This window comes from Giraffa tippelskirchi, chromosome 4 (genome assembly GCF_054371585.1).
Source record: "Giraffa tippelskirchi isolate mGirTip1 chromosome 4, T2T-mGirTip1v1.2.pri, whole genome shotgun sequence".
NCBI lineage: Eukaryota > Metazoa > Chordata > Mammalia > Artiodactyla > Giraffidae > Giraffa > Giraffa tippelskirchi.
In genome coordinates, this window is record NC_137278.1 from 202979038 (window position 1) to 203006084 (window position 27047).

The 27047-nt window shown below is 38.8% G+C and overlaps 1 protein-coding gene and 1 pseudogene across 4 annotated transcripts in view; one reads left to right on the top strand and one right to left on the bottom strand.

Annotated features, from left to right (window-relative positions):
* The window catches only part of DMC1 (DNA meiotic recombinase 1), a 47441-nt gene that overhangs the window by 6791 nt on the left and 13603 nt on the right, over positions 1-27047 (bottom strand). For 2 of the 3 annotated variants that reach the window (XR_014082110.1, XM_081590111.1), the window contains exons 6-13: positions 26099-26151; positions 24709-24750; positions 23378-23450; positions 19142-19233; positions 18680-18753; positions 18440-18554; positions 18029-18089; positions 9835-9951 (exon numbers count right to left, since the gene is read on the bottom strand). Coding sequence is in view for 2 of the 3 variants with exons in the window: in XM_081590111.1 (XP_081446237.1) it covers positions 9835-9951; positions 18029-18089; positions 18440-18554; positions 18680-18753; positions 19142-19233; positions 23378-23450; positions 24709-24750; positions 26099-26151 (627 nt within the window). In the remaining variant the exon portion in view is untranslated. The remainder of the gene's footprint in view (positions 1-9834; positions 9952-18028; positions 18090-18439; positions 18555-18679; positions 18754-19141; positions 19234-23377; positions 23451-24708; positions 24751-26098; positions 26152-27047) is intronic. The other variant, XM_081590112.1, reaches the window with a different exon arrangement.
* LOC145545500 (large ribosomal subunit protein eL36 pseudogene) lies at positions 16155-17671 on the top strand (annotated as a pseudogene). Its single transcript, XR_014082124.1, has one exon. The product of XR_014082124.1 is annotated as a large ribosomal subunit protein eL36 pseudogene (transcript).

The window sequence follows — 27047 nt, forward strand, 5'->3', positions numbered from 1 at the left end:
TCTGACTCTTGGCGATCCCATGGACTGCAGCCTACCAGGCTCCTCCATCCATGGGATTTTCCAGGCAAGAGTACCGGAGTGGGGTGCCATTGCCTTCTCCGTCCTCATAGCACAGGGAACTATATTCAACATCCTGTGATGAACTATGATGGAAATGAATATGAAAAAGAATACATATATATGTATACCAGAATCACTTTTACAGCAGAAATTAATATAACACTGTAAATCACCTATACTTCAATAAAATTTTTAAAAAATAATAAAATAAATGGGTGTGCATCTTTCCATGACTAATGTAGGGAAAAACTGTGAAAGACTTTGAAATGAACTAAAAGATTACTGAGTACCTTCAGTGGAAAAATAGGTTGCCTAACACATCCTTCCAGGTTATACAAACCTATGAGGATTCCATGGTTTTTGTTGTCTTTGAGCTATTTTACAACTCCATGAGCTGCAGAAAACTATGAGTAATACAAATTATTCTTGTCCACAGAAATGTAAATTATGTGAAGAGGGATGCAATTGATTACTGTCCTATGGATATTGACCCATTTTTATCAATTTAGAATTCATTTCAGCATTACTTATATGACTACAGGATCTGTGTGTTAATTTGATTTTTCCTTTGATCTGGTTATAAAATCTTACTGGTTCCTGCATGACTTACTGAATTAAATATGATCTCTGACATTTTATATTTGTATGAGTCATGATTACAAGCTCTTTATTTTTTTACCCCCCATTACATGCTCTTTTAAATTTTACATTTTATTTTACAACTCTATAAGAGTAGAGATTTATTTGTAGAAAACCAATAGCAGTGCAAATTATTCTTATGATGCCAGTCTATAACAATGGAAATGAACTTCATTGTGTAGAGAAACAATAGGTTTCTCTCCAGTAGAAAAGACAATTTCAAATGTTATAACTTATTGCTTGGTAGGATATTAACCAGTTTTGCATCTATTAGCAGATTTATTTCTTCATTGAATTGACCAACTACATAAATCTCTGTTCCTCAAATTATCCTTTAAATCAGTGGTTTCTTCATTAATTGAGATGAAGAAAATCTTTAACACATGTCCATCTTAAGTTGATTTATAGAAAATGATGTTTTTAATTTTTTTAACTCTTTGAAAATCAGACTTTAGCAAGTACTAGACCCCACAGAATTTATAAAATTGAGATAGTTTTCACTCTCAAGATGGAGAAGGAAATGGCAATCCACTCTAGTATTCCTGCCTGGAGAATCCCAAGGACAGAGGAGCCTGGCAGGCTACATACAGTCCATGGGGTCGCAAAGAGTTGGACATGACTGAAGTGACATAGAATGGATGCATGCATTACTCTCAAGAAGCCTAAAAGGTGAACTATGACGTAACAAATATGCAAAGTAAGCTAAGTTCCTTAAACTCTAAGGAAAGAAGAAGTTATGCAGGCTAGGTTACTCAGGAAAGGTTTCATAGATCATAAAGGACTTCACAGAGGTCTGTGAGGCAGAAATGGGGGTATACCATTTCTAGCATGAATTAAGAATAGGGCCATTCATGTAGTGCTCTGTAAAGTAGTGTAGAGATGGGTTTTTATTCTGACTCAAGATGGGGAGCCATTGGAGGGTTTTAAACAGTGGACAGATATGACCTGACTTGGTGTTATAAAGGATCATTCTGGCGTCTATGTTTAAAATAGACTCTAGAGGGGCAATGGTAACCTAACTACCTGGGACCTCGATTTTCTCATGTGTTGTTATTGTTGTTTAGTCGCTGTGTCTGACTCTTTTGGGAACCCATGGACTGTAGCTAGCCAGGCTCCTCTGTCCATGGGATTTCTTTTTTTTTTTTTTTTAAATAAATTTATTTATTTTAGTTGGGGGCTAATTACTTTACAATATTGTAATAGTTTTTGCCATACATTGACATGAATCAGCCATGGGTTTACATGTGTTCCCCTTCCTGGACCCCCCACCCACCTCCCTCCCCATCCCATTTCACAGGCAATAATATTGGGAGTGGGTTGCCATTTCCTTCTCCAGGGGACCTTCCCAACCCAGGGATCAAACCTGTGTCTCCTGCATTGGCAGGTGGGTTCTTTACCACTGAGCTACCAGGGAAGCCCTTCCTCATGTGTAAATGGAGATAATAATTTCCATCTGGCACAAGCCCTAGCACATAGAACCCACTCAGTAAGTGTTAGCTAGCACTGCTATCATTTTTTAGCTTCATGATCTTCTCTATCAAAATGTTTTTTCTAAAGTCAAGGAGAATTCTTTGTGAGAAATCTTTAGGAACCATAAAGAAGGAAGTACAAGCTGCACAGAAAACTATTTTGACATTTTAAATTCTGATCTGGTTTTGCTATTTTTATTCAAATTTATGGATATTTGACATAATTAACTTCTATGATAATTTTAATTATCCTTTGTTGAGTCTGCAGAACCCTAGTGTTCTCTTAGGACTGTAAAAACTGCAGGGGTTATTTGTTCCTAAAAGTTTAGAAGACTTGATTAAATATACAAATGATTGAACATGTAGACGGGAGTTCATTCATTTGTTAATTCAACAAATAGTTATTGAGCTCTTACTAGATGGCAAGTACCATGCTAAGTGCTTGGGACATTAGTGAACCAGACTCAATCACTGTAGTGAGGGAGACGTACATGTAATTGGCTGATTACAATTCAGAGCGAAAAATGGTTGGGGAAGTTCTAAGCACAGCAATCTGTCCAAGATATAGACCTAGAAATTTTAGTAAAAAAGATGAAACAATTCTACTCTCTACTTAATTCAACAAAGTTCATTTGTAACAAATTTCTAGAGATTGCTGAAGCTCTACAAAACATAGCACTTGCAATATGCATCATACTCTACGAGGACCAGTAATGAAAAGTGAAATAGTCTGAATAAAAACCAGATAGAGGGACTTCCCTGGTGGTGCAGTGGATAAAAATCCACCTGCCAATACAGGGCAAAAGAGTTCAATCCCTGGTCTGGGAATATTCATGCCACAGAGCAACTAAGCCTGTGCACCACAACTTCTGAGTCCATGCTCTAGGGCCTATGACCCACAACTCCTGAAGCCCGAGCACCCTAGAGGCTGTGCTCCACTACAAGAGAAGCCACCACAATGAGAAGCCAGAGTACCATAACAAAGAGTAGCCCCTGCTCGCTGCAACTAGAGAAAGCCCGTGTGCAGCCATGAACACACAGTGCAGCCAAAAAAAAAAAAAACAAACAAAAACCCAGATAGATAGGGGAACTGATTATTTAATATTTAATATTTTTAATTACAATCAGTTCAGTTCAGTACTATGTCATAGCTAAAACCAGATTAAGAGCTCATGTGATTTCTTTTGGCTGATTTTTTCCTCCCTAGAGTTAAGAGTTACTACAAATCTTTACCTTGTTGCCCAAGATTGGCTAATCAGTCACAAATATTGTGCCTCTGTTATGTCTGAGGCACTAAGAATACAGTGGTAAGTAAGAGAATAGTGTCCCTGTCCTCAGGGTATTTACTGTCTAGTGGGGATGATATATGTTACATAATCATTACCAATGGAATGTAAGCTTCATGAAGGCAGAGCCTTGTCTTTTTGTTTGGTTCACTGCTCTGTCCCCAGAATGGAGAATAGCTGAAGTGTAATGTTTCTCTGTAAAAACCCACTAAGCTTGTAACTGTTCTTGTACTGTTTGATTTTATTTATTGATTTTTTTTACCATGTACATTAATTACCTTGTCAAACTTTATTCATATATTTGCATGTGTTCATATATTATATACGTGAAAGCAAAAGTCACTCAGTCGTGTCCAACTCTTTGGGACCCCATGGACTGTACAGTCCACGGAATTCTCCAGGCCAGAATACTGGAGTGGGTAGCCTTTCCCTTCTCCAGGGGATCTTCCCGACCCAGGAATTGAACCGGGGTTTCCTGCATTACAGGTGGATTCCTTTCCAATTGAGTTATCAGGGAAGCCCATGAGAGAGATATATATATGTATGTATATATTATCTATATTATTATATAATTATTATATAATATATTATATACTTATATATAATTATTTTCTATTATATATCATATAATATTTACTATATTTATAATATAGTAAATATTTAATATATTTATATATAATATATATTTATAATATATGAAATATTTAAATATTTATAATATAATATAGTTATACATAATATGATACATATTTATATTTATAATATGTACATACATGTATATATTATATATATTTATATTTACTTATATTATATTTATTATTATATATTTATAATTATTATATAATTATATATAATATAGTAATATATTCAGTTCAGTTCAATTCAGTCGCTCAGTCGTGTCGGACTCTCTGCGACCCCATGAATTGCAGCACGCCAGGCCTCTCTGTCCATCACCAACTCCCGGAGTCTACCCAAACCCATGTCCATAGAGTCGGTGATGCCATCCAATCATCTCATCCTCTGTCGTCCCCTTCTCCTCCCGCCCCCAATCCTACCCAGCATTAGCGTCTTTTCCAATGAGTCAACCCTTCGCATGAGGTGCCCAAAGTATTGGAGTTTCAGCTTCAACATCAGACCTTCCAATGAACATCCAGGATTGATCTCTTTTAGGATGGATTGATTGGATCTCCTTGCAGTCCAAGGGACTCTCAAGAGTCTTCTCCAACACCACAGTTCAAAAGCATCAATTCTGCGGCGCTCAGCTTTCTTCACTGTCCAACTCTCACATCCATACATGACCACTGGAAAAACCATAGCCTTGACTAGACGGACTTTTGTTGGCAAAGTAATGTCTCTGCTTTTAAATATGCTATCTAGGTTGGCCATAACCTTCCTTCCAAGGAGTAAGCGTCTTTTAATTTCATGGCTGCAATCACCATCTGCAACGATTTTGGAGCCCCAAAAAATAAAGTCAGCCACTGTTTCCACTGTTTCCCCATCTATTTCCCATGGAGTGATGGGACCAGATGCCATGATCTTAGTTTTCTGAATGTTGAGCTTTAAGCCAACTTTTTCACTCTCCGCTTTCACCTTCATCAAGAGGCTCTTTAGTTCTTCTTCACTCTCTGCCATAAGGGTGGTGTCATCCGCATATCGGAGGTTATTGATATTTCTCCCGTCAATCTTGATTCCAGCTTGGGTTTCTTCCAGCCCAGCATTTCTCATGATGTACTCTGCATATAAGTTAAATAAGCAGGGTGACAATATACAGCCTTGACGTACTCCTTTTCCTATTTGGAACCAGTCTATTGTTCCATGTCCAGTTCTAACTGTTGCTTCCTGACCTGCATACAGGTTTCTCAAGAGACAGGTCAGATGGTCTGGTATTCCCATCTCTTTCAGAATTTTCCACAGTTTATTATGATCCACACAGTCAAAGGCTTTGGCATAGTCAATAAAGCAGAAATAGATGTTTTTCTGGAACTCTCTTGCTTTTTCGATGATCCAGCAGATATTGGCAATTTGATCTCTGGTTCCTCTGCCTTTTCTAAAACCAGCTTGAACATCTGGAAGTTCACGGTTCACGTATTGCTGAAGCCTGGCTTGGAGAATTTTGAGCATTACTTTACTAGCATGTGAGATGAGTGCAATTGTGCGGTAGTTTGAGCATTCTTTGGCATTGCCTTTCTTTGGGATTGGAATGAAAACTGACCTTTTCCAGTCCTGTGGCCACTGCTGAGTTTTCCAAATTTGCTGGCATATCGAGTGCAGCACTTTCACAGCATCACCTTTGAGGATTTGAAATAGCTCAACTGGAATTCCATCACTTCCACTAGCTTTGTTCGTAGTGATGCTTTCTAAGGCCCACTTGACTTCACATTCCAGGATGTCTGGCTCTAGGTGAGTGATCACACCATCGTGATTATCTGGGTCGTGAAGATCTTTTTTGTACAGTTCTTCTGTGTATTCTTGCCACCTCTTCTTAATACCTTCTGCTTCTCTTAGGTCCATACCATTTCTGTCCTTTATTGAGCCTATCTTTGCATGAAATTTTCCTTTGGTATCTCTAATCTTCTTGAAGAGATCTCTAGTCTTTCCCAATCTGTTGTTTTCCTCTATTTCTTTGCACTGATCGCTGAGGAAGGCTTTCTTATCTCTCCTTGCTATTCTTTGGAACTCTGCATTGAGATGGGAATATCTTTCCTTTTCTCCTTTGCTTTTCGCTTCTCTTCTCTTCCCAGCTATCTGTAAGGCCTCCTCAGACAGCCATTTTGCTTTTTTGCATTTCTTTTCCATGGGGATTTTCTTGATCCCTGTCTCCTGTACAATGTCACGAACCTCTGTCCATAGTTCATCAGGCACTCTGTCTATCAGGTCTAGTCCCTTGAATCTATTTGTCACTTCCACTGTGTACTCATAAGGGATTTGATCTAGGTCATACCTGAATGGTCTAGTGGTTTTCCCTACTTTCTTCAATTTAAGTCTGAATTTGGCAATAAGCAGTTCATGATCTGAGCCACAGTCTGCTCCTGGTCTTGTTTTTGCTGACTGTATAGAGCTTCTCCATCTTTGGCTGCAAAGAATATAATCAATCTGATTTTGGTGTTGACCATCTGGTGATGTCCACGTGTAGAATCTTCTCTTGTGTTGTTGGAAGAGGGTGTTTGCTATTACCAGTGCGTTCTCATGGCAAAACTCTATTAGCCTTTGCCCTGCTTCATTCTGTACTCCAAGGCCAAACTTGCCTGTTACTCCAGGTGTTTCTTGACTTCCTACTTTTGCATTCCAGTCCCCTGTAATGAAAAGGACATCTTTTTTGGGTGTTAGTTCTAGAAGGTCTTGTAGGTCTTCATAGAACCGTTCAACTTCAGCTTCTTCGGCATTACTGGTCGGGGCATAGACTTGGATTACCGTGATATTGAATGGTTTGCCTTGGAAATGAACAGAGATCATTCTGTCGTTTTTGAGATTGCATCCAAGTACTGCATTTTGGACTCTTTTGTTGACCATGATGGCTACTCCATTTCTTCTAAGGGATTCTTGCCCACAGTAGTAGATATAATGGTCATCTGAGTTAAATTCACCCATTCCAGTCCATCTTAGTTCGCTGATTCCTAGAATGTCAACGTTCACTCTTGACATCTCCTGTTTGACCACTTCCAGTTTGCCTTGATTCATGGACCTAACATTCCAGGTTCCTATGCAATATTGCTCTTTACAGCATCGGACTTTGCATCTCACCAGTCACATCCACAGTTGGGTATCGTTTTTGCTTTGGCTCCATCCCATCATTCTTTCCGGAGTTATTTCTCCACTGATCTCCATTAGCATATTGGGCACCTACTGACCTGGGGAGTTCATCTTTCAATGTCCTATCCTTTTGCCTTTTCATACTGTTCATGGGGTTCTCAAGGCAAGAATACTGAAGTGGTTTGCCATGCGCTTCTCCAGTGGACCACAATCTGTCAGACCTCTCCACCATGACCCATCCATCTTGGGTGGCCCCACACGGCATGGCTTAGTTTCATTGAGATAGACAAGGCTGTGGTCCGTGTGATCAGATTAGCTAGTTTTCTGTAATTTTAGTTTTAGTGTGTCTGACCTCTGATGCCCTGTCGCAACACTTACCGTCTTACTTGGGTTTCTCTTACCTTGGGCCTTGGGTAATTCCTCTCGCCGCCGCCGCCGCCAACCCCAGACCCCGGCCCGGCCTAGGCCCTGTCGGCCGCCGTCCCCGGCCCCCGGCGTGGCCTAGCCCCTCTCGGCCGCCGCCCCCGGCCCCCGGCCCGGCCTAGCCCCTGTCGGCCGCCGCCCCCGGCTCCCGGCCCGGCCTAGCCCCTCTCGGCCGCCGCCCCCAGCTCCCGGCCGGCCTAGCCCCTCTCGGCCGCCGCCCCCGGTCCCCGGCCCTCAGCCCGGCCTAGCCCCTCTCGGCCGCCGCCCCCGGCCCCCGGCCCGGCCTAGCCCCTCTCGGCCGTCGCCCCCGGCTCCCGGCCCCCGGCCCGGCCTAGCTCCTCTCGGCCACGCTTCTGCGCCGAGCCGTCGCAGCCGCCTCGCTTCTTTATATATAATATAATATATTATATATATATGTATAAAATACATACATGTACATATGTGCCTACATGTGAAGAGCTGGCTCATTGGAAAAGACCCTGCTACTGGGAAAGACTGAAGACAAAAGGAAAAGGCGGCAGCAGAGGATGAGATGGTTAGATAGCAATGGACATGAATATGACTCAATGGACAGGAATTTGAGCAAACTCTAGGAGATAGTGGAAGACAGAGAAGGCTGGGGTGCTACAGTCCATGGGGTCGCAAAGACTGGTACATGACTTAGCAACTGAACAACAAAAATATAGTACATCAACCCATATGCATATACATACATACTCATGTATGACTCCTTTTGAATTTGGACAGAAAACCCCAATGTCTTCAGTCTCCATAGGAGAAGCTGAAGGTAACATGACCCTCCAGAACATTCCAGCAACATCTTTGCAGGGAGAGACAGGAGAGGGGTAAGATGTACTATGCAAACATTACAGGAAATGACAGGTTGTTGCTTTTTTAACAACAAAAGCACCAGCCTCCTTCCATGCTACATACTTGCAAATCTTGAAAAGTTCCATAAAAATCTTTAGCCCCAGCCCCATGCCAGGCTCTTGTTTTGCAGTTCATCTCTAAGTGGCCAAAACATTAGCTTTCTCACTCTAAAGATTGTTTTCTTTCTCTCTCCATTTATTGGCTTCAGGGGCTCAAGGAGCTCTCTCAGGTCAGAGAGGGGCAAGAGCTGGAGCTGGAGTCCTGAAGCCCAGCAACCCTACCAGCTGGGCGACAGCATCCTAGGTGTTGAAGCCCAACTCCAACAGCACCCCCATGCCCACCAGCCTCAGGGCTGAAACAAGTGGTCAGAACCAAGGGCTGCTCCTTCCAGCTCAGCCTTTCCAGACCCAGTCAAAGGTATGTCTACTGAGGAACGGAGAAGGCAATGGCACCCCACTCCAGTACTCTTGCCTGGAAAATCCCATGGACAGAGGAGCCTGGTAGGCTGCAGTCCATGGGGTCGCTAAGAGTCGGACACGACTGAGCGACTTCACTTTCACTTTTCCCTTTCATGCACTGGAGAAGGAAATGGCAACCCACTCCAGTATTCTTGCCTGGAGAATCCCAGGGACGGCGGAGCCTGGTGGGCTGCCGTCTCTGGGGTCGCACAGAGTCGGACACGACTGAAGCGACTTAGCAGCAGCAACTGAGGAACAGTTGCAGGAAGGGTAAAAGTCCCCTCCCCTGCCAACCCCTCAGAGATAACAAAACAGGCAAAAATGGGGGAGGTCCACAGAGAGGGTCAGCAGCAATGCTCAGGAAGGTGTGAGCAATGCCTCCTCAATTCAAATCGCTTTAGGTTTATGGCTAGTAAAAATCTAAGCTTATGACTATTAATTAAATAAGTAAGTACTGTGAAAGAATATAAGGTGTAACATAGACTATTAGCCTAGACTGTAAGGGTCAGGGAAATGTTCCTTGAGGAAGTGCTGTTTAAATTGAAACCTGAAAAGAAAACTGGCAGAAAGAAGAACATCCCTATAACATGCTGTACTTTTCCGGCATTTACCTCACTTAAAGTGGAATCAGTTATTTCATTACCTAGCTTTACTGTAAGATTTGCAGGTCAGGGACCAAGCCTATTTGTCAACAAAATCCCCAAATCCCTAGAACCTAGAGGATATTAGGGACTTCCCAATGAATTTAATACTTTTTGAGAAGGAAATTCAAGCATGTGGGGTCTGCCCTTGGAATAATTATAGCCTCTCTGGAGAAGTAAGAAAAAATATATAACACCATATGCACAAGAATCTGATTAAGAATAAAAAAATATTTACCTGTCATAAATCTTGGCGATTCTTAGCTCTCCTCTTCCTTTTCGCAAGCTTATTCTTGTTGTTGAAGCATGAGCCAGAATGTGTCCCCCAATGGGTTTTTTGGGGTCTGCTTGAAAACTGAATTAACAGAACACTTTTCAGGTTTCATCATATGGACTATGTACAAAAATACCTGCAATTACAAGGCAACTTTTCTATGGAGAATGGCAAGGGATAAATAATAAATAGGAAATACCCAACCCTTCTGCATGATGCTCTGATGTAAATGAGAGCAGATTGAGAACCTTTTTCTTGCTCATTAACTGTACACTGGAAGCCTTCAATGTTGTACTGGTTCCAAATTTGAGAAGAGTCTCAGAAATACATTTATTGCTGATGTCTAAAGTTTATTCTAAAATAGGATACAGGAAAGATAAGCTCTTACTATGATCATATGGATTCAAAAATAAATTATGATTACAAGGTCGTTACAAATACTGACACTCTTGAGAGATTGATATACTTCCTAGGGGACGAACACTCATTTCCAAAGAGAGATGATTTTGAATGAACTAAATGGGAAATAAATGATACGATCTGCAAAAGTGCTAAGAAATCACATAGGAAAGATAACATGGGGAGAAAATGTCCTAAAAATAACTCATAATGTAAGTGTGAAAGTGAAAGTCACTCAGTCGTGTCCGACTCTCTGTGACTCCATGGACTATAGAGTTCATGGAATTCTCCAGGCCCGAATACTGGAGTGGGTTGCTTTTCCCTTCTCCAGGGGATCTTCCCAACCCAGGGATCGAACCCAGGTCTCCCGCATTGCAGGCGGATTCTTTACCAGTTGAGCCACAAGGGAAACCCCATAATGTAAGAGGTTATACTTAATTAAAATAAAGTGCAACATAGCACAATAAATAGCCTTAGCTCTAGAGAATATCAAACCAATTCAAATTTTACTTGTTCCATCAAAGTGTTCAGTATTTTGTGTAGAATTTCATGTGGAATTTATGGCTCTTGACTTTTCTTGTAAGTTACCAACACTTTAATAATTTAATAAAAGATATAAACTCTTCCCCAGAAAAATGCACAAATATACACACACACAAATTTTCATGTAAGTTTAGGAGATTCATAGTTCCTTCCTGCTCTGGTGTGGACAGGTATTAACAATAATAGCAACAACCAAGATTTATTGAGTCCTTACTATGTAGCAGACACTCTTCTAGCTCATCTAATTATTTCCCTTTGCTGGGATTCCATATTTAGTAAATAATTTTGGGTTAAAATTTGGATTCAGAATCCAAGGTCTGTAGGTCTGCCCACAAAGTGAGAATACCCTGGTTATAAGAACCTCAAATGAAGTTACATTTTTCTTTATCAGTAAACTGGCCCTCTGATCTTTCATTGAGTCTCATAAGTTTGATTAATGTGAGTCTGCCCCTAAGAAATGGATTTGTTTTCAGTGGATGACCAAATCAATCCTCTATAAGGGTAAGGGCCCTGAACTCTGGTCAACTCAACAGGGTGATGGACACATCCTTCCAAAGCCTATCAAATGACAGCATGCTAACCTTTCCCCTGGCATACAGAGCTTTAATGTTCTATGTGGCATAAGAGATTTAGAGTTAGACTCGGGTTCAAATTTTGGATTACCAGCCAGCCATATGACCTCAGGAAAACTGCTGTTCATTCTCAATGTCTGTTTCTTGATTTTAAATGGAGAAAAACTGTACATAACTGGTACAGTTGGCAATGGCACTCCACTCCAGAACTCTTGCCTGGAAAATCCCATGGACGGAGGAGCCTGGTAGGCTGCAGTCCATGGGGTAGCGAAGAGTCGGACACGACTGAGTGACTTCATTTTCACTTTTCACTTTCATGCACTGGAGAAGGAAATGGCAACCCACTCCAGTGTTCTTGCCTGGAGAATCCCAGGGATGGTGGAGCCCGGTGGGCTGCCGTCTATGGGGTCGCACAGAGTCGGACACGACTGAAGCGACTTAGCAGCAGCAGCAGTTGTAAGAATAAAATGAAATAATTTAGATAAGGCAGAAACCCAGTAACTGAAATTATTATCTGCTTTCCTAATCCTGACTCATTATCTATGCTACCTTGGGCTAATTATTTACCTTTATGAATCTGTTTATTTAACTGTAAAATGGGAGCCAAAAAAGCCTCTTACTTTTTAGGGCGGTTGTGAAGATTCAAGATGTATTTAATATAACTCATGAGGAGCCTACTACATGCCAGGAACAGTGCCAGATCATTTATAAAGCATTAGCTTTACCCTTACAGCAATCTTGGCACACAAAAGACACTCAATAAATGGAGACTATTATTATTTAACTAAATGATTCCGTTAAAAGAGTCACTCTTTCAGTGACATGTAAATCAAGAAATTTTTCTTCAAGTTTCTTTGAACTTCTTGAGTGTTCTAGCAATTATAAACATGTCTTGAGGTAAAGCGCAAGAAGGTATAATATCATTTCACATTCATTTAGAGGGCTTTAATTTATTTCTATTTCTGACCAAGTGAAAACAGCTTTAGAAAGCCACCCACATCCCTCCTTTAGCCTATTCTCTTATTTCCCGTTCTTCTATATTATCTCTTCTTCTTTTCTCCCTTTCTCAGGGGATGGTGGAGTATGATGAGAAGGAGGAAGAGACAGGGGTAGATATTAGGAATAGAGAGGCCAAGAAAAATTGTTTCATTTATCCTGCTCTGGCTGAACAGGATACAGCATGTTATATTGTTGACGGCAAGACAGAGAATCTCCTGATCTTTCAACTTCAAATCAGGGTGCAGGGAGCATAAGATTATGGCGATAGTAGGGCAGGTGGTATTTTTCTGGGATGAAATAGGAAAAATAGCACGGTGAGGCTAAAAGAGCATCAACGCTGCAGTTAGATACCTAGGTTTAAATTCTGGCTCCTGTTTTTTAACTATATGATTGACCAAGTAGGCACTCTAAGCCTCGGTTTCCTCCTTTATAAATTAGGAATAAAAATAGTGTCTACCTCGAATACTGGCTGGAGTGGAGACCTTCAGGGGTCCGGGCAAGGGTGAACGTGAGAGAAAATTGGTACTCCTGGTACTTTTGACTTGCTAAGGAGCAAGCTTAAAGATGGAATTTTTTAGGCTGGGTCCATTGAGAGACTGAGTGAACATGTCCAAAAGTGAGGATGTTTTGAGATTAGAGGAAGATAAAGAGAGAAGAGTACTGCCAAAAGAGCAGAATTTGGCAAAAAAAAAAAAGGGATGGCTTTAAAAAATAGAGTATATGTAAGAAGTTTTGTTAAATAACCCCGTCCACTATTTCCTCTCAAACTACGCAGAAAAATCTACACATTTTAAAAAAATTTTGAAGACAGAATTCTGGGTTTTGGGGGGTGAGATGTGGCAATATTCTGAGACTGGCTTCGTAGAATAGGGAGGTCTAGAAGGCGAGCTAGGGCTTCCTTGGTAGCTCAGCTGATAAAGAATCCACCTATAATGCAGGAGACCCTGGTTCGATTCCTGGGTCGGGAAGATCCCCTGGAGAAGGGATAGGCTACCCACTCCAGTACTCTTGGGCTTCCCTGGTGGCTCAGACAGTAAAGAATCCGTCTGCAGCGCGGGAGACCGGGTTTGATCCCTGGGGAAGATCCCCTGGGGGAGGGAATGGCAACTCACTACAATATTCTTGCCTGGAGAAACCCCATGGACAGAGGAGCCTGGCGGACCACAGTCCAAGGGGTCGCAAAGAGTCGGACACGACTGAAGGACTAAGCACAGCATGGTAGGCGAGCTTTGAAGGGGTGATATGAGGATTATATGAGATAAGTGAAAGCATTTAGCACATGGTTAGCAACCAATAAATATTAGTGCTCTTAATTCTGAGGGAGAGGAAAGTAAAATTCAAATAATTTAAATGGTGTACAAGGTCAGCATGCTAGTGATCTTGGCTTAATGTTTTTTCTCTACCATATTGCCTCTTAATTATACTAATGATGTAGAATCAGTAAGTGACGTCCTTAAAGAATAAACTGCACATTTACAGGACTGCAAACATTCTAAGGTGACTTTTTGTTTTAGGGAAACAAATACACAAATGAAGTAGGGGGACATCAAGGTCTTATTTGTTGCTTATCTAATTATTTGCTGTGGTATGGAGCTTCACAGGCTGATACATTGACTACTTCCAGGCCTTTGTCAACTGGATCATTCTAGTCCTAAAATCTGTATCTGTGAGCCTTATCTAGGAATTACTGCTCTGCTGTATCATATGGCAGCTCCTCACCTCTATAATTTTGTTCCTTTTTAACACAATGTGCCATCAAGTATAATGCATGGGATATAAGCCTCAATTATTGTCAGTGTACTTGGGGCCTCATACCAATTATAGTGATATTTCTCTGACAGGCTCCAGGAGAGCTGCAGCTTGGAGTTCCTTAATACTGAGAAACAAAGATATTATCTTTATGGGAAGTATTCTAATAGCATTTGGAATTCTTTAGTTTAAAATTTCTTTTTAAATTTAGTTGTGGCAATTTATGTGCTTTACAACACATGCATTTAATTTATATTGTCATAATATTAATACATTTCAGAATATACTAATTATAGTGAAACATTTCTTTCTTTATAAACTGGCTAGGTGGAAGGGATGCTATTTCAAAGCAGATTCACCAAGCAAAAATACTAGCGTTTGTTACTTTCTTTGGTTCTTTACCTAGCACTTAAATCTCTTCTGCTCTCTGACTCTTCAATTATTTCCTTTCTGTCACCTTTCTGTTTTTCTCTTACTGGAGTCAATTCAAAATGATTTGATTCTCTTCAAAACTTTTTACAAATAAAAGAAAAAGAATCCTATCTGACCTAATTTCCACAGACTTCTTTTGCCTTCTAACTCTAGATCGACAGTTTTGGCCTCTTCAATGTTCCCTCCCAACACCTGAAGAAAGAACATTGCTCTTTAACTTGTACTGTTTTATTTGAATGCAACCCACTTCCTCCCTCTGAGCCAATGAGTCATTTTCTCTTTTTAAAGTGAGCCTTAAAAATCTTCCATTTCTCTTCAGCTTAAAATTATTCTTTTTGTGAAGTACTTCATGTCCTGTGTATGAAAGACACCATATAAAACAGAGATTGCCCTAACCACTCAAGGACTACAGACTTTGCATGACCTATCAAGACTTTAAAATTTAAATTAAATGGACATCATGTATTTTGTTTTTCGCTAATGGAGGAAAGGCACATAGTCTCTTTTGTTCACTAGTGAATTCCCAGAATCTTGTTACATAGCATATTTTCAATAAATATATATTGAATGAATAAATGATTTCTCTCTCCCCAGTCATTTTAATGTGCTTGGACTTTCCTGGTGGTCCAGTGGTTAGGACTCCACACATCCACTGCAGGGGGCTCAGGTTCAGTCCCTTGTTAGGGAGCCAAGACTCCTCATGCCTCAGGGTGAGGCCCAAAAAAATGACCAAACCAAAAAAAAATTTGCTTAAAACCTTTCGTGTACTTAAAACTTTTCACATTGGAATCTCTTGTAATTAAGTAGAAAATATTCATAAAATGGTACTTAAGAGTGAGAGCTATATCAAACTGCAACAGATGCAGCAATACTCAGAATGAGTTCAGAAAATGCCTAAAAAGAGAGACATTCATTTCAGAACAATTTTCAGAATTTACAATATCACATCAAATATCTTCTAATTTATATGTCAATGATTGATTTATCTGCTACCAAACGACACACTGACTCAGTTTTAAAGTAACAGAACTTTGTATTGCAGCCATCACAGTAATAATTGATTTAAACAAGAATCTCCAATAGGGACTTCTCTGGTGGTCCAGTGACTAGGACTCTGCTCTTAACTCAAGGAGCCTGGGTTTGATCTCTGATTAGGGAACTAGATCCCATATGTTGCAACTAAGAGCTCACATGCCCAATGAAGATGGAAGATCCTGTGTGCCTCAACTAAGACCCAGTGCAGCCAATAAATCAATAAATAATTAAAAACAAAAAAAAGAATCTCCAAAGGATGCTAAAATCAATGGGTGCAGAACATGATACTTACATAAATCTCAAAGTATCAGCCCAGAAATTACTTATTAATTACCAAGGGGAAAAGGTTTTTTACAATGGAGAAATCTTGTAAACACCATCTTAATCACATGATCAAACTTAACATCACTAATAATGGGACAAACTGAAAGCATGTGCCTCTTGATATGATATATGGAAAAGGTCATAACATCACTTATATAGTTTTCCCGCCAAATGTGTTTAATGTTTTAAATAATGAGCTTCCGCCATGGCAGCCATTGTAGAACAACAGCCATGGTTGGGCGCTACCCCATGGCCGTGGGCCTCAACAAGGGTCACAAGGTGACCAAGAACATGAGGAAGCCGAGGCACAGCCGCCGCCGCGGGCGTCTCACCAAACACACCAAGTTCGTGCGGGAACATGATCCAGGAGGTGTGTGGCTTCGCCACTTACGAGTGGCGAGCCATGGAGCTGCTCAAGGTCTCCAAGGACAAGCAGGCCCTCAAGTTCATCAAGAAAAGGGTGGGGACACACATCCGCGTGAAGAGGAAGAGAGAGGAGCTGAGCAACGTCTTGGCCGCCATGAGGAAAGCAGCAGCCAAGAAAGACTGAGCCCTTCCCCTCTGTTCACAATAAATCTTGCCAAAAATAAATAAATAAACAGTGAGAAAAAAATAAACTCCACATTGAGAGACATTCTGAAAAACAATTGGCCTGTGCTCTTCAAAAATGTCACATGCTCCCAATGCAGGCAGCATGGGCTTGATGATCCCGTGTGCCATATGGTGCGACAAAAACACCAATGTCATGAAAATCAAACAAAGGCTGAGGAGCTGTTCTGATTAACGGAAACTAAAGAGACATGACAGGTACATGGAATGCATGTTCCTTAATTGATCCTGAACCAAAAACAAAACAAGAAACCTGCCAAACTACAAAGGATATTATTAGAACAACTGGAGACATTTGACTATAACTGTATATTAGATAACTAGTACGCCAGTATTAAATTCCCTGACTGTGCTAATTATCTTGTAGTTATATACGGGAATGTTCTTCTTAGAAGAGATATGCTGAAGTTTAACAAGTGAGGTGTCATGATGTCTGCAAATAATTCTCAATAATTCAGGGAAAAAAACTATCAAAGGGTTGACAAAACATATACATACATATATAAGCCTGTATACGTATGTAGTATATACAGAGATTTTACATACACATGCACACACACAAACATATGGAAAAAATATGGCAAAATATTAACAACTGACGAACCTAGGCAAATGATACTATTTGTGTATTCATTGTGCTAGTCTTGCAACTTTTCTCTGGCTAAAAATTATTATAAATAAAAGGTCATTGAAAAGATCTTTAAAAAAGCAATACATAGATTTAGGGTTATTTTGATTGCTTATCCAGATACACACTGCTCAAAATTTTTGATGGTGACAACTAAACTTTCTTAGAATTCTCTGTTTCACTAGCCTACTATCACTCTCCTTATCTTTCTATTCACTGCCATCTTTCAAGCAGAGGCATCAATATGTATTTTATGTGCACAATTACTTCAACAAGAAATGAATATTTCTAGCATGGACTAGCATGGACTGAAATTCTGTTTCTTCAAATAGGAGACTTTTCTCACAGGACCTCTTACAAATATATCCCATGTATACCCTGTAGAAAGACTGCTTTTTTGTTTTTAGGCTACCAGCTTATCGGTGCAACGAAAACCATTCATGTATCTTTGGTGAGAGAAGTCTCCACATCACTTCCTGCACATAATAAATGTCACCTCCCCCTCGTAAGAAACCATTCATGTATCTTGTATGTAAGTTTTTATTTCCAAGATTTTTTCTTATTGTTATCCAATATCCTTTTAATCTTAGACAAAAAAGAACCCCAAATAACTCTGAAAATAGTTAAAATATTGTTTTGTTTTATAAAGAACTAGAGACAAAAATAGATCTGGATAACAAACAAGTGATATTTGCAATTATGAAGTAATATGCACTGTGCAAACCATGATTTGTGATAGATTTGTGCCCATATCAAGACTGATCATTTTGGAATTATTTCCTATTCTACACTCTAACCCTTTTTTTTCCACTCTAACCCTTTTGATACTAACTTTTGTGAAATACAAAAGCAGAATATTGGGGCTTACGTCATAGTTGCTCCTGGGTCAGCAGTCATTTGATTGGTCACAAACACAGCTACATTATATTCTGCATCAAGAAATAAAATTAAGAAACTAAGAGAATGGCAATATAAATATTAAAAGCTCATTGCTTAGATTTCAGAGTTTAGAAACACTGTGCCATGAATTTCTTTGATAAACAAGGTTACATTCCTGTTTTTTCACTGTTAACATAAAGTTATTGTTATATTATTTAGGTACCTTATTCTTTTAGAATCAGTATTTCTAGTTTTAAAAAAGTGTTGTATCCCCATGGAGGAAATTTTATTTTTCAAAAATAGATTGTCTCCTGACATTATTCTGAGCTTCTCTGCAAAGCTTATCCAGAAAACAGTCACAGATGCTATTCTGATATCACTGTTTATTTTAAACATCTACCTTCTGAGATTTTTTGGAGTCGTGACAACATCTGGGCCAGTTTTTGCTGCCGTTCAGCCAACTCCCCACGACCACTGAAATCCACTCGGAAAAGTGCCATTATTGAATCAATGATCTGTGCAAAATTAATGTAAAAATAAATAATGCATTTGGAAATGGAAGTTAATTTGAATTGGAATCAACAGAAGAAAGATAATATGCTAAATAGCTGCAGATTGAACAGTATTTAAAAGCTTGTACCAGTAGCTTAAAGATGCCAGCTTCTTCATGGAACTTTGCTGCTACATAATCAAGTAGCTCCATCTGATGTTCACCTGATGGGAAATGCAGTGGGAAAATCTTATAAAAGCTAGAAGAAGCAGAGACTAAGATCATGTATGTCCTTGGAACTCAGCAAAAGAGAGCCCCTGAAGGATTTTCTTAATTATAACTTTATTAAATATGGTAGCATACATACCAAATGATACCTTATCCAAAAGAATGTTTCGCTCCATTTCAAAGACATAGAATAAGAAATAATTTGAGAGTATTTCAATGTCTTAGGACTTAGATAAGAAAATTTGTGGACTGACTAAATAAATCTGGAGAAAAGTAAGATAGAAAGAGAAAAGAATAATGTCAAAGTATAAGTATCACTCAAATAATACATCAATGCTGCCAACTTTAAAAGAGCCTAAGCATCCAATTGCATGGAGTTCTTACTAGTATATGCACGTGCATAAAGTACATTGTCCAGGACTGCATTATGGTCTACATTGAAGCGATCAGCAATGTCCCGAAGGCGATCTGGACGGCTGGAGTATGCCAGATTAAGGATCCAATAAATCAATTCCAAAAAGTTTAGACAAGTACAAACAATAATGCTCTAAGTAAGTGTATTAAAGAGAGGCAAAACACTCTACCTATATAGGTATTCTGAGGATGGTAATAATCACCTAAAATCTACATCAGACTTTATTTTTCCTAAATGCCTTAATTAGGTAGTAATAACAGTGATAGAAATAATGAGACAGTAATGAATTTAAATATTAAATTGTCTAATCTAAACAACAACCTCGGAAGTGAGTTGTTATGGCCTATATTACATTTTACAAATGAGGACACTGACAGAGATTAGGCAAATGACTCAGCAGTAGGCAGCAAATCAGTTATAAGAGAAAAACTAGAAATTAAGATTTGTGAACCTCTTTTGTTCTCAGTTCTATAAAAATAGATCTCTTCCATGAAGATAATATCACTGAATTATAATTCAAGTCACTTCAAAGTGAATTAACTCACTCCATGTTCCTCACTTGTTCAACATGCAACAGTTTAATATACCACTAATCACATGTTGCCAATAAATGATAAATTTGACTACATGAACCAAAGGATCAAAAAGGTCACTTTAAGGGTACAGAAAGGAATTATCATCATATAGTTTTTCGTTTATTTTGGGTTTAAAATCCACTTTCTTCTAAAGGAGTTGTAATAGCATTCTGAAATTAGTAAATTCATAGAGGGGACAAATTCAGTATACCTGGAAAGGTATTCTGGGAGATGCTAATAATCACTTATATCTATCTAGACTATGCTGCTGCTGCTGCTGCTAAGTCACTTCAGTCGTGTCCAACTCTGTGCGACCCCATAGACGGCAGCCCACCAGGCTCCGCCGTCCCTGGGATTCTCCAGGCAAGAATACTGGAGTGGGTTATAAAGAGTATTAATAAACTTTTTTTTAGGTCTTTGGTGATCACAATATTTTCTAAAATGACATAAGATAAAATGCATGTCCACGGACTCATTTCACTTTGTTTGCAGTATTTGTGTTAATACTGATCATACTATGCTGTGCTGTGCTTAGTCGCTCAGTCATGTCAGACTCTTTGTGACTCCATGGACTGCAGCCCGCCAGGCTCCACTGTCCAAGGGGATTCTCCAGGCAAGAATACTGGAGTGGGCAGCTTATCCCTTCTCCAGGGGATCTTCCCTACCCAGGGATTAAACTGTGGTCTCCTGCATTGTAGGTGGATTCTTTACCAGCTGAGCTACCAGGGAAGCTTATAAGTAACTATAAAGCAAGGACCATTTATAATCTTATTTGTGACACTTGGAACTAGTTCAGTAAATGCTGAACTGTCTTTAGGATTTCCCAGTCATCGTACAGCACTATATATGTTTCCTTCAGAGCTACAATGACAGCCACTAAAACCTTCTACTGCTGCTGAGTATACTCAGATGTTATTGGTAGACAAGTCAAAGAAGACAAGGAATCGGAAGAGATAAAAAAAATTTTTTTCACTATGTCAGTTTTTATAAAACCAGGTGACTATGTAACCAGGAATGTAAAGTTGGGCTTATGCTAAAGGGAAGTTCAAACCAATTTACAAATGTTTTTTAGCAGATCAGCATATGGAATTATCAGCATATTAACCAATTACCAGTGCAAGGCACTATGGAGGATTTAAGGAGTCATAAGATAATTTATGCCGTAAGTAAGTGTAAAATATAATTATGTAGGCAAAATATAAGCACATAAAAAGAAAAATATCAAGACAGAGCAGTATAAATGTAAGAGACACTGAAAGAATGAGAACATTTCACTTGGGCCCTTGCATGTCCTTGTTCCCCTGCATTCCCTCTTACACATGACCTGGCTCTTAGCTGTTTCTATCATTCTGGATAAAATCCAGATTGCCAAACAGTGGCAGATATTCTGCAAGAACAATTCCTCCCTCTCAAAGAACCATATTTAATCAACTATTTCTGAAACTAGTTGAACTCCAGCTGAGCACCTCTTGCTGCAGTCCTATTGTTAAAAGGAATGTCTTCTGAACCTGATAGCTCCTCAAACTATCATTATTTCTTCTTCTATTTATTGGTTAATTACACACTACCTCAATTCCTTACTGTTTATTTGCAACAAGCTTCCATCATCTTTCTTTACTGCAAATGGTCTCTTGGACTCCTAATTGCAAATCTGTGATCTTTCTCAGTTTGCACCCTCTCTCTGTGTGGAACCCCTTTTCTTCTTTAAGAAAAATTTTTTTTGGCTGCATGGGGTCTTAGTTGTGGCAAGCAGGTTCTTTGAGCACATTCTTTTGTTGTGGCGAGGGCTTAGTTGCCCCAGGACATGTGGGATCTTGGTTCCCTGACCAGAGATGGAACCTACATCCTCTGCCTTGAAAGGCAGATTCTTAATCACTGGACCACCAGGGAAGTCCCAATCCTTTTTTGAAACTTTCCTTATGCTTGGTGTCCACAACCAGATATCCTCTTACTTCGTCTATCCCCTCTTCCTAGACATAGGCATACCCCAAAATTAAGCTCTCAGTTCTCTTTCTGTAAACTCTCTTGCTTTTCCCTGGCCATTCCATCCATATCAAGCTGAGCCCAACATTTTCAACTGCCATATGAATGTCTTTCTGTACCTCATATTCAACATATTAAAATGAAACATCATTTTTTCCTCTGAAACATGAGCTTCCCAATTCTGTCATCATTACTCTCGGAGTATGTAGACAAACCTATGAATGGTTTCCCAAACCTCTTCCCTTTGTCTATCAAGTACAGTCATCAAATCTCATTATTTGCCTAGAATACTGCAAAAGTATCCAATTTACACCCATCATCCAGCTTTAAGGCCCTTTATGTCTAAGAGCCACATTTCCAGCCTTGCATTCTGAAATAATACTTCAACGAAACTGCAATTCTTTTTGTTACCCAAATAGGTTCTTTTCTTTTTCCTTTCGTATTTTTGTTCAATTCAGACTGTTTCTTTATTTGAGACCATGACTTTAAATGAGTCAACAATCTTCTAATTATTAAGCTAAATCCTTGGAGAAGTAGGAAGATTAAAAACAAATAAGACAAAATTACCTCTCGTGTATTTGTTTTGTTAATTTTATACCAAACCCATCTGGAGAAGTGAAACCTTTTTAAATAAAAAGTGATTTGATCATAGAAAACAAAATCATGGTTACCAAGGAGGAAAAAGTGGTGGGGAGGGATAAATTAGGAGTTTGGAATTAAAACAGATAACCAACAAAGGACCTACTGCCTACTGTATAGCACAGGGAGCTATAGTCAGTATTTTATAATAACCTATAAGGGAAAAGAATCTGAAGAAGAACATATATATATACACATACACATATATATATGTATACATATGGGCTTCCCTGGTGGCTAAGACAGTAAAAAATCTGCCTGCAATGCGGGAGACCTAGGTTCGATCCCTGGGGTGGAAAAATCCCCTGGAGAAGGGAATGGCTACCTACTCCAGTATTCTTGCCTGGAGAACTCCATGGACAGAGGAGCCTGGCAGGCTACAATCCATAGGATCACAAAGAAATGGACACAACTAAGCGATTAACACACATGCATGCATACATATGTATGTATATGGCCTTCCCTGGTGGCTCAGTGGTAAAGAATCCACCTGCTAATGCGGGAGATGCAGGTTCGATTCCTGGGCTGGGAAGATCCCCTGGAGAAGGAAATGGCAAGCCACTCCAGTATTCTTGCCTGGGAAATCCCATGGGCAGAGGAGCCTGGTGGGCTATAAACCATGGGGTCACAAGAGTAGGACACGACTTAGTGACTAAACAACCACAACAATATATGTGTGTGTGTATATACATATGAGTGTGTGTGTGTGTGTGTGTGTGTGTATACATATATATATAACTGGGTCACTTTCCTGTATACCTGAAACTAACATAACATGGTAAATCAACTCTATGTCAATAAAAAAAATAAATAATTCTTAAAAAGATTTAAGAAGAAAAAAGCGATTTGAGAACTCAACTAGCAACTGTTTCCCCTTGTTTTTTTTTTTCATTATTATTGGTTTACAGGATAGTTATAAAAATGACATCTTTCAAACAAATTCTCTTTTATAGTAATAGTACTATGTCACACTATTATGTTAGCAATTTGCGTAAATAAAAGGGTTACAAAGTATTTTCTGTATCGATGAAGATAATCTTTCCTCCTGAGTAGCCACCTGCTCCTGGAAGTTGAGCTGTCACTAGGAAGCAATTAAAAATTAATTAATATTAACAAGAGTGAATAAACTCTGTACAAATGGATATACAAATTAACATGGGATTTATTCTGGTTGCAACTCTCTAGCCATCTAGCAAGTAATAGTTTCTAAATAGCATGCTTTATTTTTATATTACTAACCAGTGGTAAAATTATAAGTATTCTTCCAGCATAACAGTAATTCAGCAAAGAATGTCAGTATCTTTCACAATGGGAGATATTCATGAAATTTAGTTCTCGTAAAGAACAGAAGTAGAATAACAAGGTCCTAATGTATAGCACAGGCAACTATATTTAACATCCTGCAATAAACCATAATAGAAAAGAAGGTATATATGTGCATAAATGAGTCACTTTGCTGTACAGCAGAGATTGGCACAACATAGTAAATCAACCGTATTTTAATAAAAATTTTTTTAAAAAGAACAGAGGTAGAATTTAAATATTACTTTCTTCCTATAAGAAATAATCACAAATATAATTTACGCTATGTAACTCATTTAAGTAACTTTTCAATTAATGTATGCATTAATTTTAAATGCATTTTCTTTATATGTAGTATTAACACTAAGGAATTACTTTACATTAAGTACACACATTATTTCATTTATGTTTCAAAACAATCCTAAAATGCCCCTATCATTATTCCTATTTTACTGATGGGGAAAATCTGAAAGGTGAAGCAACTTAACCAAGGTCATGCAGCTATTAAGGGTAGAGCTATTTGGATTCCAGAATCCCCTTACTAAACAACCTACCCATGTTCCTTCTACTTAGGTCTAAGAAATGCAGTACAATGACTTTATGTAAAAGGAGATATTTTTGTTTAAGTCTTTTTTAGTTCCACCCTTACTCTATGGAAAGTAAGGAATTCTAAAGCCTCAATAGATTCTGTGATATTCTTATAAACCTGATATACAAAAGACAGAATAAGAAAAATCGAGGCCATGAATAAATACCTCTCTCCACCAATACATTCATATATCCATTTACCTCCTCCCTATTTTCATTCAGGTGTTCAGAGTGCAGTACATACAACATGACCTCACGTATCACACATTCACAGACCAGCTCTGGTATTTGTATAACCATGGGGAGTTAAGCAATCTCTCTGAGTTTTAGTTTCCTTGCAAGTTTGTTCAGATTATATGAGATTATATAAAGTACCAGGCACAAAGTAGATTAGTAAGTAATGGCTATGATTATTATTGTTATTGCTATTTGTTGTTATATATCCTTACCACAGAGGGTATGAGAGAGTTGGGTTTTTCCAGTTCGAAATTCTGTGAAACATAGGAAAAAAATAGTTAATTTTTAGATTATTTTCATAAAGAATAGATATGGTCTCAGAGTATGGTTTCCTTTTCCAACTGTCAAATCTCATACACAAAGTGCCTCTGTGTCATGAATGGATTCTGCAAATATGAATACCAGTAATAAAAAGAACTTTTTAAAGGTTTTCTTTTTCAGAACTGTCCTTTAGATGATAATAAAACCCAAATTTTTCTTAGGAATAGTCATATAAATGAAAGTGTAAGGCTCCACCACAGGAAAGAGAGCCTGGGGTTTTCCCACTGATCTGAGATCCTCAAGGGGAATCCCAGGGTGATTCTCAGATTGGTGGTATCTCCTAGCTACCAACAAAAGCAAATACTCTCTAGAGAAAAACATCCCCACTATACTAACTTAGGCCTACTGAACTTTAACAGATTAAAGTCAAGAAATATGTTCACGAATATCAATAAACACACAAGAAGGTAAGTCATTCAAATGGGTTTCACAGGTGGCTCAGTGGTAAAGAATCTGCCTGCAATGCAGGAAATGCAGTTCAATCCCTAGGTGGGGAAGATCCCTTGGAGAAGGAAATGGTAATCATTCCAGTATTCTTGCCTGGGAACTCCCACAGACTGGCTTGGGAGTTATAGTAAGTTATATAACTTGCCTGGCAAGTTATAGTCCTTGGGGTTGCAGAGTCGGACATGATTTAGCGACCAAACACCAACAAGCCATTAAGACTGGGAGTCAACAGAAATAAACAAAGATTTATTTCTCCAAGTCAGCAGAAACATCAACGCTGAACAAACAAAAAAAACAGATTTGGTTCTCTGAGGACTGAAAATAATGGAGCTGTCAGGAGCAGTACATAAAATAGCTATGCATGGATTTCTTTTTTCTTTTTGGCTGCACTACAAGGCCTGTTGGATTTTAGTTCCCCAAGCAGGAATCAAACTCGGCCCCTAGCAGTGAGACTGCAGTCCTGACCTCTGGACTGCCAAGGAATTCCCAACTTTTTTTTCAATAGAGGATACAACAAAAAGAAAATCTATTCTCTATGTTCCTGAAATATGCATTTCTTAAAAATATTAATAAGATCAGTCTCATTATACAACTAGTTTCTGAAGGTATGAGAGGAAAAAATTTTCTTCTATAGGAATCAGAGATAAAAAGATGAAAAATGTCAATAAAACTCATCTGTTAATGTTGGAAAATATTTTAATTGTAGCCCAGAAAGATCTTGCATTATGATAACTGATATTTCATAAGTTCCAAAACAGATACAATTTACCATTGATATGGGTGTGTATACATACATATATTTTTCATATAACAAAATACTACGCTTTTACCTACCTCCAAAAGCTTCTGTGATTGCCATGCTTTCGATTCCACCTCCTAGCAACTTACTAGAAATAGAAAGTAAGCTTCAGTAACAGGAACAGAAATAGAAATATCAAGAAAGGAGAAAGTGCTAATATCACTGCTATTATTTCTATCTATGTATCTGATGCGAAGAACTAACTCATTGGAAAAGATCCTGATGCTGGGAAAGATTAAAGGCGGGAGGAGAAGGGGATGACAGAGGATGAGATGGTTGGATGGCATTACTGACGTGATGGACATGAGTTTGAGTAGGCTCTGGGAGTTGGTGATGGACAGGGAAGCCTGGTGTGTTGCAATTCATGGGGTCCCAAAGAGTCGGACACGACTGAGCGACTGAACTGAACTGATCTATGTATCTTTTTATCTATCCAAGATAAACATACATTCTTGGTTGAACAAATGGCTTCCCACCTGCTTAGATCACTGGTTATACTGTGCATGGGTAGGGGGATCAACAAAACAATCTATAAGTCCTGTTGTTCCTACTCCTGTCTACCAACAGGAAATGAGCTATGCAGGCCTTATATTTCATTATTCTTTAGAATTGAACTGAGGTTTGAATAAATGGTTTTAGTTATTAATTGGGTTTTTCATACTGTGCTGGGACTATGTTTCTAAAAGTCAACCGAATATCCAAATTTTTTAAAGTACTGAGAAACGTGAAAAATAGATATTAGGAGAATCCAGTGATTGTCACCATGATTGACATGTCTCACACAAGCCAAATTCTGTGAAGAACATGTCAGAATAGAAAATATTCAAAGATGTGATAGGTACTGCTAGCAGTTAGAAAAATAACTGTCAGATTTTGACAGCATGTACTTAATTGGTAACTCAGAGATTTAGTGCATTTGATATATATTCTCGATATGAAAAGACCTAAAGTTAAATAATCTCATTCATTCATTTAGTACAACAA